This window comes from Plectropomus leopardus, chromosome 9 (assembly GCF_008729295.1).
Source record: "Plectropomus leopardus isolate mb chromosome 9, YSFRI_Pleo_2.0, whole genome shotgun sequence".
Taxonomy (NCBI): domain Eukaryota; kingdom Metazoa; phylum Chordata; class Actinopteri; order Perciformes; family Serranidae; genus Plectropomus; species Plectropomus leopardus.
The window spans coordinates 17,967,305-17,982,634 of NC_056471.1; the positions used below are offsets into that span (position 1 = coordinate 17,967,305).

The following is a 15,330-nucleotide window of genomic DNA, read 5'->3' on the forward strand; positions in this document are numbered from 1 at the left end:
ATCTGGACTGTGTCTGGCAGCTTTAGGGGCAGCTTCGCAGCTGTTTTGGCTTACAGGGAATGCAGGGAGTGTTTATTTTCTGCGGCCAGTAGCACCACAAGGAGAGAGATTTTTTGTGCTGCACAGCAGAGACATTGACTGAAAAAAGAGAAAACATTGGGGAGAGAGGAGAGGGAGGGAACTGGTGAGGAAGAGGAAGGAAGAGCTGGCCTATATAAAGAAAGAGAGTGGAGCAAGAGCTGAGAGGTGTGGTTTGTGAGGGCATTTGGGGGGACCAACAGAGCCTGAACTGTGAGTATTAGACAGCAGTAAACTGGAGAAAAGTACAGTTGCACAGTTTGTGCAGCTTCACAGGAGATTTCTTTGTTAAATAGTCATGTTTGCACATTTCACTTGAATCCTTTTGTTGTTAAAATTGGAGTTTTATGACCTAGCAGTATCTTGAGTAAGGTAAGTTCTTTCCGTTATCCAGAGTCTAAATTTATGCAGAAGTTCATCTATTTTTGGAAGAAGACTGAACGGTCTGTACACAAACAGCACATTTTGCGCCCAGATGTGTAAGATCTCTGCAACTTTAAGACTTTCCGTTAAAGTGCTATGAATGAGTCATGCAGTTCTGCTCTAAAGTTGCAAAACAGTCAGCATGAAAACCTCTATAATTGTATCAGAATTATTAATTTGTCTTTCCTTGTGTTTGGTAGGTGCAGTGACGGGAACCTGTGTGTGTGTGTGTGTGTGTGTGTCCATGAGGTGACAATATAGTGTTTGTTAATTATCTGCCTGTGTGAGAGTGTGTGTTTGAGAGATCATGTCAGGTCCTGGGAACAGCTCGTCGGTGCGACGCGGCCTCACCTTCGCCACAGGTCTGGTGGAGTGTCTGTGTTTCGCCGGAGCTGTGTTTGGATGGGCTTCACTTGTTTTTGTCCTGAAGACAGAGGGCTACTTCAACTCTCTGTGCATCAACTCCACAGAAGCCAATGGAACGCAGGTCTTAGGTTAGTTTGATATCCTCGTCACTACTTTAAATTCTAAGCACCTGGATTTCTAAAATCATTAAAGATCCATATGCCGCCCTCTCTCCCTGTTTAACCAAATATTTCACTATCTTTGTTCTTTCTTTTTCCATATTTAATGTGTCTACAGATTGTGGTGGACAGGATGAACAGTTCTCTCTTGTTTTCACCATCGCCTCCTTTATGAACAATTTCCTGACGCTGCCCAGTGGTTTCCTCTTTGACCGGTTTGGAACAACAGTAGCTCGTCTTTTTGGAATGTGAGTCCTAATTACTTTCCTTTCCTTAATTTCCTTTTAATTTCTCATCAAAACAGTGACCTTGTATGGGGATAAAAAGCCCACCAGCCGATAAGAAATGGCACATTGAATAGTGAAGGACCATGATAAGAGGTTGTTCATTAGTGTGACTATTGAGCAACAAGTTCAAGGTGCAGTGAGGACCTACCTTAGTTGGTTGAGGTTGTATTGATTAGAGATGTGATGGTTAAATCCAACAACAGTTTGACTGTTTGACCTATAGTGAAGATTATTTCCATCATCTTATTCTGCATATCATAAAGTGGTATTAATGGAAGTATAAGACAATACAAAACAAGGTGTTAAAAGGCAGAAGGGGTAATTAGAAGATAATCACACATATTCACACAGAACAAAACAAAACAACATGAGAAAACAAACCGACAAAATCTAATTTATTTTGATGATCTTTGAAGGTGGTGGTAGTGAAGGGTGAAATCTTCAGTCAGAATCCAGTTTGGAAAAAAAAGTCTAGCATGTTTTATAAAAATGAGCCAATTTTATTATTCTGCATTTTGAGTATAAATGTTTTAACCAGCAGCTGCATGTTACAGGTGGCGTCAGGGGGCTACAGCCAAGAATGTTTTCTCAAAAGCCCTGAATCTCTGCTATTCCCTAAAGAAATCTACTTAAATTGAGTAAATGTTATTCTACTGACCTAATATTCAATTCAGAGTACTGAGGACCACTTTACTCAGCATTGTTGAAGATCCTTAATCTTCAATTAGTTATTATGGGATGGATTTAAATGTAGCAGAATTTTCAGATAAACATTTGTTCTGTAAAATAATGTTATAGTTTTAGAATAATGAAGACAGTTGGAAAACAACGAAATACAAAACAGGATGTAGGCTGCACTGGATGGTATTTTCCTTGGCAAACATCATGTGTTTCCCTAATAATCTCCAGGTTTTTAAGCATTCTTATATCTGAATTGGCATGAAAAATAATGCATATAGCTGCCACACATGAGGAAAAAGAATCTCCCGGCGAGAGCGTGCCCTCAGATGGCCCTGACTTTGGTCTGAGCCCCAAATGATTACAACGTCTGGCTCCACCCCTAGTTTTATCTCGTCTTAACATTCATATTTCTGACTCTTAACATCAACAACCGGATGCTTCTGCTTATAGCTGGATGTACTGTAGCTGTTTGTGTATATGTGTGCACAAAAAACTAATATATGTGCCTGTGGTGCGTGAAGTATTGTCAATTGTTTCTGTAGTGGTACGCCATAATGCATACTACCTCTGCCCAATCATGCGAAACACAAAGAAGTGTGAGCTTGAACCTGCGTTGTTGGATGGCAATATTAGGAAGGGTCAAATTTCCCTCTTTTGTACATTTGTCCCACAGCCCTTTATGGCAATTATTCAGATAGTGAAAATAACAAGGAGTTGCAGGAAGTGTTTGTGATCGGAGCTCCACTGCAGATAATAAGAGGGTGTAGTGGAGGGAGTTTAGGATGGAGCTTCAGCTTGAGATTTCTGACTGTTTTCGGTCCTCAGACCCCTATTTTTAAATTCTTTGAGCATGCTTTATCAGCACCACAGAACAGAGGAATTCACTCGTTTTGTGTTTTAGCCAGGAATACTCATTTATAAATTCAATTGGATCTGATTTTAAGACCAGAAAAATGTCAATGGGCCTGACATTTTCAGCAGAAAGCAGCATATTCAAAACCTTTTTTTAGGCTTCTGGTAATGACACATTTCAAACAAATGCAAATTAATGAATTAAAAAAAAAAGGTCACATATCTGACCCAGGCACATCACATTTATTCAAAAACACACTCTATCTCCCACTAACACACACACACACACACCCACCCACACACACACACACACACACACACACACCTCATCTCACCTCACCTCATGATGTTTGAGGTCATGTGTTCAGGTAAATATAGAGACGCTATTTTTATACAGTCTGTGGTAGTAACAGTTATTTTGCCATAGCCATAAATCTTTACATATCAGAGAGTCTTTGCAGCTTTTAATAAACCTAATAATTAATAATAATAAACCCAGTGAGCCTGATAATAAAAACAACAAACTTAATTTTCACTAAAGACAAATGGGTTTCCATCCTCCTCATTTCCTTGCATGACTGCGACTCTTTTGCCTGTGGTAGCTAAGCTAAATGTTACAGTGTAAAGAGGCAGTTTGCTGTTATTTCAGAAGTCTCTGGTATTTCCCTCTGAGGGATTCCTATGTCTCTTTGCGGCTTAATATTCTCTACAAGCTCCTGTGAAGTAAAGGGGACATGTAGTACAGCTAGAAGCAAGAAGGCACACAGAGAGGTCCCAGTCGCTCCCTTGAGGGATGTTATGTAAAGTGGCTGAAGTCTCCAGACAGCAACAAACACATAAATAGAGATGCAGCGTAAATACCAGAGTGGGACACTTAGCAATGGAGAGTGAAGAGAAAATACTTTATGAGAACAAGGAACAGTAAAGCAAACAAAACATTACTGATACTGGAGGAAAAGCGAGAGAATGATGAAGAAGTAGAAACGTCAGGATCATAATACATAAGAGGATGGAGGAATGTTTGAAGCCCTCCGTAACACCACAGATTCATCTAAATCCACAATAACTCACTGGTACGAGAGACATATGTTACCACTAAAAGAGGGTGGAGGGAAAGAAAAACACCAAGGAATGCAAATAGTTGGACAAGACGCAGTGAGAGGAGATATGGTCCGATTTTTTTACACAGAAAGTGCCAACAAAAACAAACAGCAGCAGTTGTTCCTGATTACTGTGAATCCCATTAAGCCAATAAAATTACTCAAAAACTTTCTTTTTTAACAGATTTCTTTACACCATGGGTTGTTTGCTGGTGGCCTTCTCAAGTGCAGGTGACAAACATTTATCTGTTGTTGTTTTCTGCTTTCTCAAAAACTTCATTGTCTGAAAGAAATAAATGTAGCAGACTTTAAAAACTGTAGATGCTCATTTTCCCTTTTTTTCTTTTCCCTTCAGCTTTATCCAACCTGCTTTTCCCAGCTCTCTCCCTCCTGGCAGTGGGTGGCATCATGTTTCTAATGACCAACATGCAGGTACCGAACCAGTCATTATACACCCCTTTTGCATCAAAATATAAACGCGGTTTTCAAACACGGGTAAAATCAGTTAATAGGCTATAGACTGCTTTCCCATTGGCAGTATCAGATCAGTGTACAGTGTGCTGCAGCAGATGAGTCTGCCTTTCTGTGTGTGTTGGGGGGTTGTTGGTGTGTCTGTGCGATGTCACAAACAGACCGGAGAACAGGTAAACAGTAGAAAGCAGCATGGACAGAGGTCTGTGAAAACTTTATGGTTGTTAATTCTCTTTAAATATCTCTTACTTATTCAGCGTCTTTTTCAAACTCGGTGCAGACTAACTTGAATCGATATTTGAGCGCCGCATAGGAAGAGACAGACGCTAATAAGTGATGATGCATCATTGTAGCTTGCTAGTTGAGGAACTGAATTTAACGCATTTACCGGGATGTTGTGCCTCCATCAATGCCTATTGGAGTTGGAGCTAATAAATACCTGACTACTGCTACTTATTTGAATTATACATATTACCTCTGCTGGTAGAAACTAGGCTATTGTGACAGAATTAACAGACTCTTGTGACAGGTGTTCCAGCACAAATGGTACAGAAAACCAAAATACATGTATGAACCCAAAAAGGAGCACAATAAGTCACTTTTAAGCTTGGTGATTTATCTTTTTTGGAGTTTCTGGAAGCTTCTGTGAGCGCCGTCAGTGGAGTTGAGCAGAAAAGACTCATGATCAAGAACCACTGACTGTAACTTTTCCTATGACCCATTTCTCAGAAGAGCAGAGACCAAGACAAATCATTGTCAGAGCTTTTTTTGGAAGCGCAACAGAGTTTTGATGTTTAAGATTGTAGTTTTCACCAGATAAGAGACAGACTCTGCCCTCAGTGAGGTTTTGTTAGCTGCAGGGCTTTTCTCAGACTGAGCTCATGATCTTGTGTTTGATGGGGGGAAACAAATCCCTCTTAGGGTCCAAAACCACATCCTTAATGCGCCATACAGCATAGCAAGAGCAAATTTTACATTAAAAGACAGAAAAGAATGTGTGTAACCAAAGAGAAAGCCCCACAGACACGCAGACACGTGCAACATCTGTTTTAATTCATTCAAATTCATCTCCTAAAGGTGGGAAACCTGTTCGGCTCACGTCGCTCCACCATCATCACTCTCTACAACGGAGCCTTCGACTCTTCATCTGCACTTTTCCTTGTCATCAAGGTGAGAAACATTCACACACCGCTCCCATAAACTATAAACATTTACCTCATGCTGTAATAATAATCTTGATGTCTTCTCCTGCAGCTGTTATATGAGGCTGGTGTCGCCATTCGCTCCTCCTTCCTTTTCTTGTCCATCTGCAGCTTCATTCACCTGCTCAGGACTTTCTTCCTGCTGCCCAGACGCCACATTCCCTATCCGCTGCCTGATGACTACACATACGGGTACAAATCCCCAACAAACCACATACATCATCAGCGACTAAGACATGATTCAGGGATACATCAAGTGAGAAAAGGGAACTAGAAAAGTGCACTCAGTAGATGGAGGTTAAGAAAAATTCATGAATTTGTGTCTGTTTTGAATATTTAATAGATGATTAAACCTTGAATAATAGTTTTTAAAAAAAAATACTGTAAAAGCACAAGTAAAAAAAAGTATTTAAAAATACCACCTTATTGCAACTACAGACTTGGCTGACTTGAGCTCTTTACTGGAAATTTGCAGTTTACACAGTTTATTGTACTTTTACAGCAAGAAAAACCAGCCTGTTCTCATTCCAAGTGCCTAAAATACCAATGCTTTGTCATTCCCACCACTCAGGCAATACTTGACGCTGAGAGTGACAAACATAGTATATAAAGAGCGAGAAAGTCTGTGGAGTACAGGGGTGAGGGGAATAGGGGATAGGTCAAACAAAACCAGACTTTCATCCAGGCATTCACCACAGTTCGTCTCCTCTGTGATACAAAAACTGCGCAACTTACATACAACATCTTGCACTGACGTCACTCACATAATGTATTTTTGTCATGTTGCGTTATGTAAAAAAATTACTTATTTTAAGCCAAAACATGATCTTTTATCTAAACCTAATCAAGTAATTCTGTTGCCTAAACCTTCCTGTGACAGTCTCACAACATTGCCATGTTTTTCAGCTGTGCGTCAGATAGTATTGCGCCTGTATTTGATTAACTGGGAGTAAGAACAAAAATAGGTTTTATATGTGTATGTCAAAAAAACATTTTAAGGGCAGGTTCATCTGTGGTCTCTCTGAAACTCCCACTCAGCTGCTATCAAGAAGCACTGACACTGACAAGCACCGATGACCTCTCCCTCAACCCCCACACACCGAGTTTACTGACAGTGTGAGGCAAGTGAGGAGAATGTCAGCTTGGAAGATTTAAAGCAGTGGTTCCCAACTGGTCCAGCCACAAGGTCCAGATTTCTCCTTAATCATTAGATCAAGGTCCATCACAAAATGTAACAACACGTTGGCAAACAATTAAAACATGTTGCAAGAATAAACTCCAGACTTTTAAATACAAGCTTTCACTGTGCTTTAAAATAAAGTGTGTTTGACATGCTCACGAGACATCAGAGTGGACCCTTGACCAACTTTTGGACCGCGACCCACCAGTTGGGAACCACTGATTTAAAGGAATACCTCACCTGCTAAATGACCATTGATTGGTGAAGTATTCTTTTAAGCTTGGAGTTGGAAGATGTTGCTTTGTTATTATTATTGAACCTTTTTAACCGGGTGAAAACACATTGAAATTCAGTCTAACGTAAAACTGCATTTGTACTGTTTAAACACATCAATAGATCCATAGTCAGTTGTTACCTAAAGTAGATGGAGGCTGTAATGCTCCCAAAGTTTATTTTCTCACCATCCACCCACATTCCATGGAAAAATCCTTCATATCCTGCTATGTGATTATAGCTGGTAAAGTAAATAATCATCAAAGAGCTCCCACAGTGCTCTCAGTCTGCGGCTGACTCACTGTGACCTTTGACCTTTGTCAGGATAACCTGTGGTAAATCGAAGACCCTGACCTTAGAGCAGACACCATCCAACGGTAATGCACTGAAGGCGACAGAAGAAACGCCCCTAAACAAGGACGAGAAACAAGGTTTGTTCACTTCACTGTGGCATAGATTTACACATACTATAGCTAGGATTAAAGAATCATACATCCTGTTCTTCTTCATCTGTCTTGTGTTCTCTTCATTCATCTGTCTCTGTGGTCTTCTGTCAACTCAGAGAAGAGTTTCCGTGAGTGTTTGATGTCAAGGTTCTTTGTGTGGCACCTGCTTTGGTTGTCGGTGATGCAGCTCAGACATTACCTTTTCATCGGCACCCTCAACCCCATGCTGCAGCGGCTGACGGAGGGAGAGCCCTCACTGGGTAAACACACACAAACAATGACATCATGTCTTAATGTGGCAAAGGTGAAAATTTTTGCAAGAAGCTGCTCTAGAGAAAGGATTTTATGTTATATTCTGGCAGGCTTGTTGAACCACTGTTATAGTTGTTAGTCTCTGACCATCTTGTCTTTGCTTGTGTGTCCCTGCAGTGAGTCAGTACACCAATGCCTTTGCTATAACGCAGCTGTGTGGCGTGCTGTGTGCTCCCTGGAACGGCCTCATCATGGACAGACACAAGGGCAAACCTCGTGCTGAAGGTAACTTACTAATAAGGACTAGTAATGCACCTAACAGGCTGCAGCCATCAGTGTGCCTCTGGAGTCCTCTCAGGGGCCCAGCATGTCCGTGGGCTCTTGCATGTCTAAAAGGTGTGTGTTTTCACTTGTGTGTGTGTTTTTGCAGGAGAGAGTGAACAGGAAGCAGACCTACGGGCCTCGATTCTTTCTCTGGCCTTGACGGCGCTGCAGTGTGTTTTGTTCTCAGTTTGTGCCTCCACTCCGTTCCTGCCGCTTCAGTATCTCACCTTCATCCTGCAAGTTATCAACCGCTCCTTCCTCTACGGCGGCAACGCAGCCTTCATTAGTTTGGCGTCAGTATCAAAAACACATAAATACAAACATGCACACACATCTTTGTTGACTTAACTTAAGGATTCTTATATCTGCTTTTAATAACATATTTTTTTATAAATTATATGTTTTTATACTGGATGGGTATTTTTTAAGGAATGTTTAAAAATGCTGATTTGTCCTTTTCTTTTTCACCACTTTCTTCTCTTTGCTTTGACATCACTTTGTGCGTGTGTGTAGTTTCCCGTCGTGCCACTTTGGGAAGCTGTATGGTCTGGTCATGGCTCTGTCCGCAGTGTTCTCTCTGCTGCAGTATCCCTGCTTCGCCCTGGTGAAAGGACCTCTGGAAGGAGACCCTTTATATGTGAGTGCATATGAGTCATTTACACTGGGGACATCGGGGACATTTGCTTACCACTTTTGAAAAGCATAATTTGTTAAAGATCTTTGCTTTATGGAAGATTTATTTGCACAATCAAACATACAATTCAGTGTATAGTAAAAGTAGAACAAACAAATGCATTGTCCAAAAAAAATGACCCAAAAACATATGTGCATGGATCATTAACGTAAACAAATTCTTCTCAACTTATGATTTTATTTATTTCAGAATTACTGAAATTATATATTCAAAATGATTTTTCATATATTTACATATAATTTTCATTAAAAAAGCAAACAAACAAACAAAAAACTTGTTTTCTGTTAATTTTATTGTAACTTTTTTACCAATTTCTTGCTAAATTCTGGGCTATTTCTTGTTAAGCTGCTCCATACCTCTTCCCATGATTTTGAAAGAAATCAAACCATTTTGCAAAAACCATGTTTCAAAGGGTTAATGTCCAAGGATTAAAATATTAATTAAGATGAATGAATGCGTTACTGATGTGTATAGATGCCATATTCACATATAAAGATGTTACTTCCCAAAGAAATGTGGACTGAAGAGTAAATCATGCCTACGTGTGTTGACTTAGCACTGATTACGTTAAATGATAAAAGCTGAGAATAAACTGAGAATGCTTTCTGCATATAATATTGCATTATATTTTTATATTTTTCACTGACAAAGACCATGCACGATGCATAGTATGAAAGTAGCTTTCTTTGAATAAATGGAGGATTAAGGATGATGGGAGAGGGTTTATTTTGATGGGAAGAAGGGGATCAAGGGGAGGGATTAGAAAGGGGTCGTTCAGGATCAACTTGTTGTGAAGCAACGGTGCTAGCAGCAGACAAGGAGGGTCCAAAAAGGAGAAGTCACAATCTCAAATGATGTTACACCACTGGACTACACATACAAAGGCTCAATAGCTGGTTCACTATAGTGGCTCTAAAAATTCTGTAGTAAAAGACCATAAACAAATATTTTATTCATGCAAACACTCTATTCTATATTTGCCACCATCAGTAGGATTGAACCTAACAGTTTAGTTGGCCTGAGTGCACCTATGGATTACGGAGTCCCAGTAACTTTATTTTTAGCACTCTCTGTTGTAATCCTCCAACATCGCAGCTCCAGTTTCACTGCAAATATTTTGTACACCAAGTTCATGCCCCAGCTTCCATTGAACAGCCTTGGCGGCAGAGCCACTGGCTGCCCTGCTGAGAAGAAGTGGGGCGGGGTCACAGCAGGTGACTGAATTGACTGGCACAGGTAGTTGAATTAATGAGGTGCAGGTGATTTGAATTACCTCAGTTATAGTAACTTAATTTGTTACAAGGAGCAGGAATTTTGTGTTTTACTTTATATAAATAAAGACATTTCTGGCATAAATTGGTAAAATTCATCGGTATTTAGGAAAACAGTGTTTGACTCTCAAAATTACTCCAGATCCCCCTCAACGTTAAAATGAAACACCACTGGCATTGGCTGATGCACCATTTCAAAATGTTATTTTTTTGGTTCCCATGAAATTATCTGAGTTTTTTTCCCCCCAGTTATAATAATAGTAATAAAATAAAGCAAAAGTAAAATAAAATAGTCTTGGCAGCAAATATGGTGAAGCAGAAAAAGAAAAGTCAAGCAAAAAACAAACACAACAACAGTTGCATTAATAACAATGTACAGAAATCTTGAAGATTACATGGGCTGCAACAGTTAATATTCTTATTTCCAATTGATGCCATTCCTATTTTTTTTTTAACTTGTCTTTATCAACATTTCATTTCAACCACTGTAATGATCTGACTGCCACTTGATTAATATTGCACACTTTGAAGACCATTTAAAAAATGTTTTTTTTTTATCTGAGCGCTCATGTTTGCACCACTTTTCAACACAAATTGATGACTGTGTGTGTGAATGCACGACATATAACTGAGTCAGCCATAAATCTTCTGATCCTTTTCTCATTATAACCATCTTTATCTATGAGCTGTCCTCTCACTGTTTCCTCCACTCTCCCATCTGCAGGTGAACGTTGGTCTGACGCTGCTCAGTCTGCTCGCCTTCATTCATCCCCTCTCTGTCTACCTGCACTGTCGAAAACTCACCTCACAGCGAGCAATCAACGCCTCCTCCTAAAGTCTGTAGAGTGAGACTCACACTTAAAATGTCCTTAATATTACCTACTGACACTATTACCTCTTCAGCTTATTTTGATAAATAGTGCTTGTGTGGCTGTGTTGTGTTGTCATATGTATCATCAAGTGCTTGTGAATGCATTTCAGATTGCGGTGAAGTGTGGTTTCGGGCACAATCACAGCACTTTCGCTACTCTCAAATTGGGTCTCGTTCAGAGGCGAACTGAATGTAACAATAATTAAGACCTTCTGGTGTGCAGCCTGCTGCAGTTGCATGACACTTTACTTCTTGTGAGATACATAATTTTCTTTACACTCTTCTACAATTTAAGTGTCACCTGATGGTGCTGATGTGCTTTTTGAAAACCCACCATTAATAACTGTTAGCTTTGTCTGTTTTCGAGGTTAAAATGTCTTCTGCTGGCTGCTTTTGATGATTGAGACATGTTTTATGTTTCTTATTTCATGCAAACTTGTGAAGGAACAAGTATTCTTGCCATTTTTTAAGTATTCTATATAATACTAGCCGTCTGTCCCACCATGTTTACGGTGGTTTCAGAGTAAGGTTAACAAACTTTATTGTTAACACTGAAAACATGGCAGATGATGTTTTATATCAGTATTAACTCTTCAAGTTATCTCTTTCTATGTATTTTTTACTTTAAAAATTGAGTATGGGATCAAGAATATGTGGAAGGAAAAACTTAAGTGTAGTAACAGTAGAAGGGACATTTGGGAGTCATAATCACAAATATCAGTTTGTGTTATTTTAATGTGCACATAGCAAAGAGATAAATCAGGCAGCCCCTCTGTCAGGACAAAGGTCCTGTTTGCTGACCATCATGGCCCTGATGTCTCTGCACTGACAGCTGTAGCATGCCAGTTCCTTCAGATACACCAAACAGAGCAGGCAACACGGCTCTGCCACCTGCTGGCCTCTGAGTTTAGCTGCTAGCCACTGATGTCACTGTTGTGTCCAAGATTAACCAATATTAAAATAATCTCCTTTATGTTTTTGTGAAGTCTCAGGTGTTCAGTGCGAGTTTGGTGTCATAAAGGGTTCTGTTTTTAATGAAGAAAAGGAAATATCTCTATACTTTTTCTTACCAGTAAGTTTATGTTGTAGGTTGACTGTATTTTTTTAAGTGCCAAACCTGAAGTTGTAATAATGTTGTTGAAATGTAACTGTAAATTAGCATATTTTTATTGCTGCAATCAAATGTATACTTGATATGAATTTTAGTAATGTATTAAAGGTAATTCTTTTTTTTATCTTTATTTTTGCCAAAATAAAGATTTTACTTTTCAACTACTGTGAGTAAAATTATGCACTTGCAGTCAGCTGTCTAGTTCAGACAGTAGAGGGAATTTTTTTAAATTTTTTTTTAAAAAAACCATGAATGAAACAAATTGAGCTGTTTGATGTGTACCTTGGCATACAAATATCCCAATGTATTAAAACAAATAATAAACTTTAAAGGTTAAACCCTTAATACGTTTACTGAGTCCATGTTTTTCAGTTGATTAAGGTGATTTTAGCTTTCTAAAATAATAATTTAAAAAAAAGTGGTCAGGTAATATTACCAGCCAACATCACAAACTATGCTTGTTGAAAAAGAAGGACATGGGCATTTAACAGACAAAGAGGCTCTCTCAAAAGATGTTGAGTTGCCTTTTATAAAGTAAAATTCATCTCGGCTTCTGCTGCACAGATTCTTATTAGTCTGTCTCAAAGAATTTCCTAAATGTCCTGGAAATTCAATTCTAAAACAATACTTTGGAAAAACACATTTAAGAAGTTTCAAGTTTGTGCACTAAAAATTGTCCTTTCACTGTGGAGTAATCTTGTATGATGTACTCTCGGAGAGGTGACAACAGTTGGTGGGGCGACAGCAGCGAACTAAAGCTCTAAGTCTGCTGAACTGAATGAAAAGAGATGCATTAGTCCAAAAATAATACAGCCGATCAAGAATTTAACACGGAACTGAGCTGACTTCTTGATAAAAGGAAATTCTAGCAATTTTACTCATCAAAGTACGGAGCCCGGAAGGTGCCACCGAATGAAAAAAATACATATATCAAGGTCTTGTTTTACTAAATCAAGCATAGGAGATGCTATTGTATTGCCTCAAGATATATTTCGTTCCCTCATTTTGCTGAATTCATTCCCTCATTTTGGTTAATTTGTGCGCTCAAAAAAGTGTAATGTTATATAACAGAGAGCCACCACAATAGATCAACCTTTCTTTCTGAATCTTGAAGTGCAGTGCCCCTGCTCCAAGCAAATGATGGCTGCTCTGTTGTGCTGGCTCTCTGTAAAATGATATAACGAAATTAATGAACCAAAACTAAACAGGGAATTAATATTCAAAATGAGGGAATGATATGTATCCTGAGGTCATGCAATAGCTTCTTGTGCTTGCAGCACGATTGAGAAAAAACATGGCCTTAATTATTTTTTTTCTCTCTATATCAAAGTCTGTTTAGAGGGCCTTTGGAAGTACCACTGCATAACACAAAAAGGTTGTATAGTCTTTTGTGTCGTCAGAGGGAGCTACACAAAATCTGATAAAGTGCCTCAACCTGCAGATTCACTGCAACCTCAGGGGACAGTCTATCGTCTCCATTCTATACTGGTCTGGGTAGGAGTCATGATTTTGTTCCTGATTGTGGTGGAGAGGTTTTACATGAGGCAGAATCATCTCTGACAGGGGTCAAACCTAAAATAACAGGAACAACAACTCCTAAAACAGCCTTTCCAAAGTTCTCTGTGCACCTGCTGTGTGACTATGCAGTGAGCTCAAGTGTATTTGTGAGTGAGTGTGTGCGTGTGTGTGTGTGTGTGTGTGTGTGTGTGTCAATGTTTGGCACACTGGTCATATCAGAGGCTGACAGCTAAACTGAGAGGCCAGCAGATGGCAGAGCTGTATCACCTGCCATATCTTTTGTATCTGAATGATCATACTGCCACTGCAGTCATTTAAGGGACATCAGTGTCATGTTACCATAACGACCCTCCTCCCACGCACTAGGCAGTTGTATTGCTGGTTCTGTTTTGCGTTGCAGGAGCTGAGAGGAGGGCGTCAGCTGATTGAGCCACATCTGGGCCCAACTTGGTGCTCTAATAAATTTCCCCGTCTTCCTCAGTCTTAGTCTCTCTCTCAGCCTGGCAGCAGCACCTGGTCTGCTCTTTTGTTTTGCACATACACACTGCCGCACATCCACACATACATTGCATTACTGATGGTACATGTTGTATTGTTGATTTAACTTTTTGTTATTTGTAAATAACTCATATGTTCATGCCATCCATCTCAATTTGTCTCCAGTTTTTGAGCCGGCCTGTGAAATTACCAAGAAAACAGGACCTTTTTCCTGACTGGGTGACTGCCTGAGTTGTCTCTGTTCTGTGCACATTAAAACAACACAAATTGATATTTGTGATTCTGTGGCACAAGTCTCCTTGCTCCTCATATTTGGATTACCTTTAAGATGGAGCACCGAGACTGATCTGGGTCACACACATCACAGTATCGAGGAGGCCCATGAGACGAGGAGGTGCTCCATTGAGAAACAGAAGTAGACCCCTAGTTTCTACACTCTCACTGAGTTGTTTTCTTGTCGAAGTCACATGACCTTTTGGCTAAACCAGTGTAGTCAGAAATCTTTGGATCCTCATCTGGAGTATGTCTCATGGCTTCACTCCTGTTTGGCTTGCTAGGGATGCAAGAAGGTTTATCCCTGAATTCACCAGCATCGCTAGATGAGAGGGATTTTCTCTGCTGCACAGCAGAATGAGACCTACAAAGTGAAGAAAAAAGAGAGGGAGTGAACTGGTGAGGAAGGAAAAGCTGGCCTATATAAGAAAAGAGTGGAGCAAGAGCACAGAGATGTGGTTTTTGAGAACATTTGGGGACACCAACAGAGCCTGTGAGTAAACGTGTGTGTTAATTTTTTGTTGCTTCACAGGAAGCAGCTTTGTTAAAGTCTTTTTTTTTCAAATTTTAATTGGAAGTTGTGCAAAAGTTCATCTTTTCTTGGAAGACGACATAAATATCAACACATTTGTGCCTAGATATTTTAGTTCATGTATTTCCAGAGCATCATTGAGACTGAATTGCACCTGGGGCACCTGGGTGTGGCCAGTCAGATTTCAGGGGTGGCCTTGCCCAGGTCACGCCCCTGATCTAGGTGGACTCCTTGTTGAGAAGAACAGAGAATTAGCAGACGTTCTTTACTTATCAAGGATTACAATAAAAGAACCACACTGACTGTAATCGCTGTGAACTGGAGGAAAGTGAGTACGTGAAGATTGCAGTGTTTGGGAGCCACGTCCCACGAATCTTTTTCACAGCAGACAGTTTGACTGGTCATAGTAGGAAAAGCACAGGTGATACTACTAACACTAATGATGGCTTTGTTGTATCCAAGCGCTCCA

General features: G+C 39.8%; 1 protein-coding gene across 1 annotated transcript; it reads left to right on the forward strand.

Annotated features, from left to right (window-relative positions):
• The first annotated feature begins 92 nt into the window (after window positions 1-92).
• Window positions 93-12,385, forward strand: slc43a3b (solute carrier family 43 member 3b). Its single transcript, XM_042493135.1, has 13 exons — window positions 93-291; window positions 702-995; window positions 1,144-1,273; window positions 4,130-4,176; window positions 4,301-4,377; window positions 5,494-5,586; window positions 5,671-5,810; window positions 7,396-7,502; window positions 7,634-7,777; window positions 7,947-8,054; window positions 8,200-8,386; window positions 8,607-8,730; window positions 10,783-12,385. The coding sequence occupies exons 2-13, from the start codon at window positions 809-811 to the stop codon at window positions 10,891-10,893; spliced, it is 1,455 nt and encodes a 484-aa protein (XP_042349069.1). The 5' UTR covers window positions 93-291; window positions 702-808; the 3' UTR covers window positions 10,894-12,385.
• The last annotated feature ends 2,945 nt before the right edge of the window (window positions 12,386-15,330 follow it).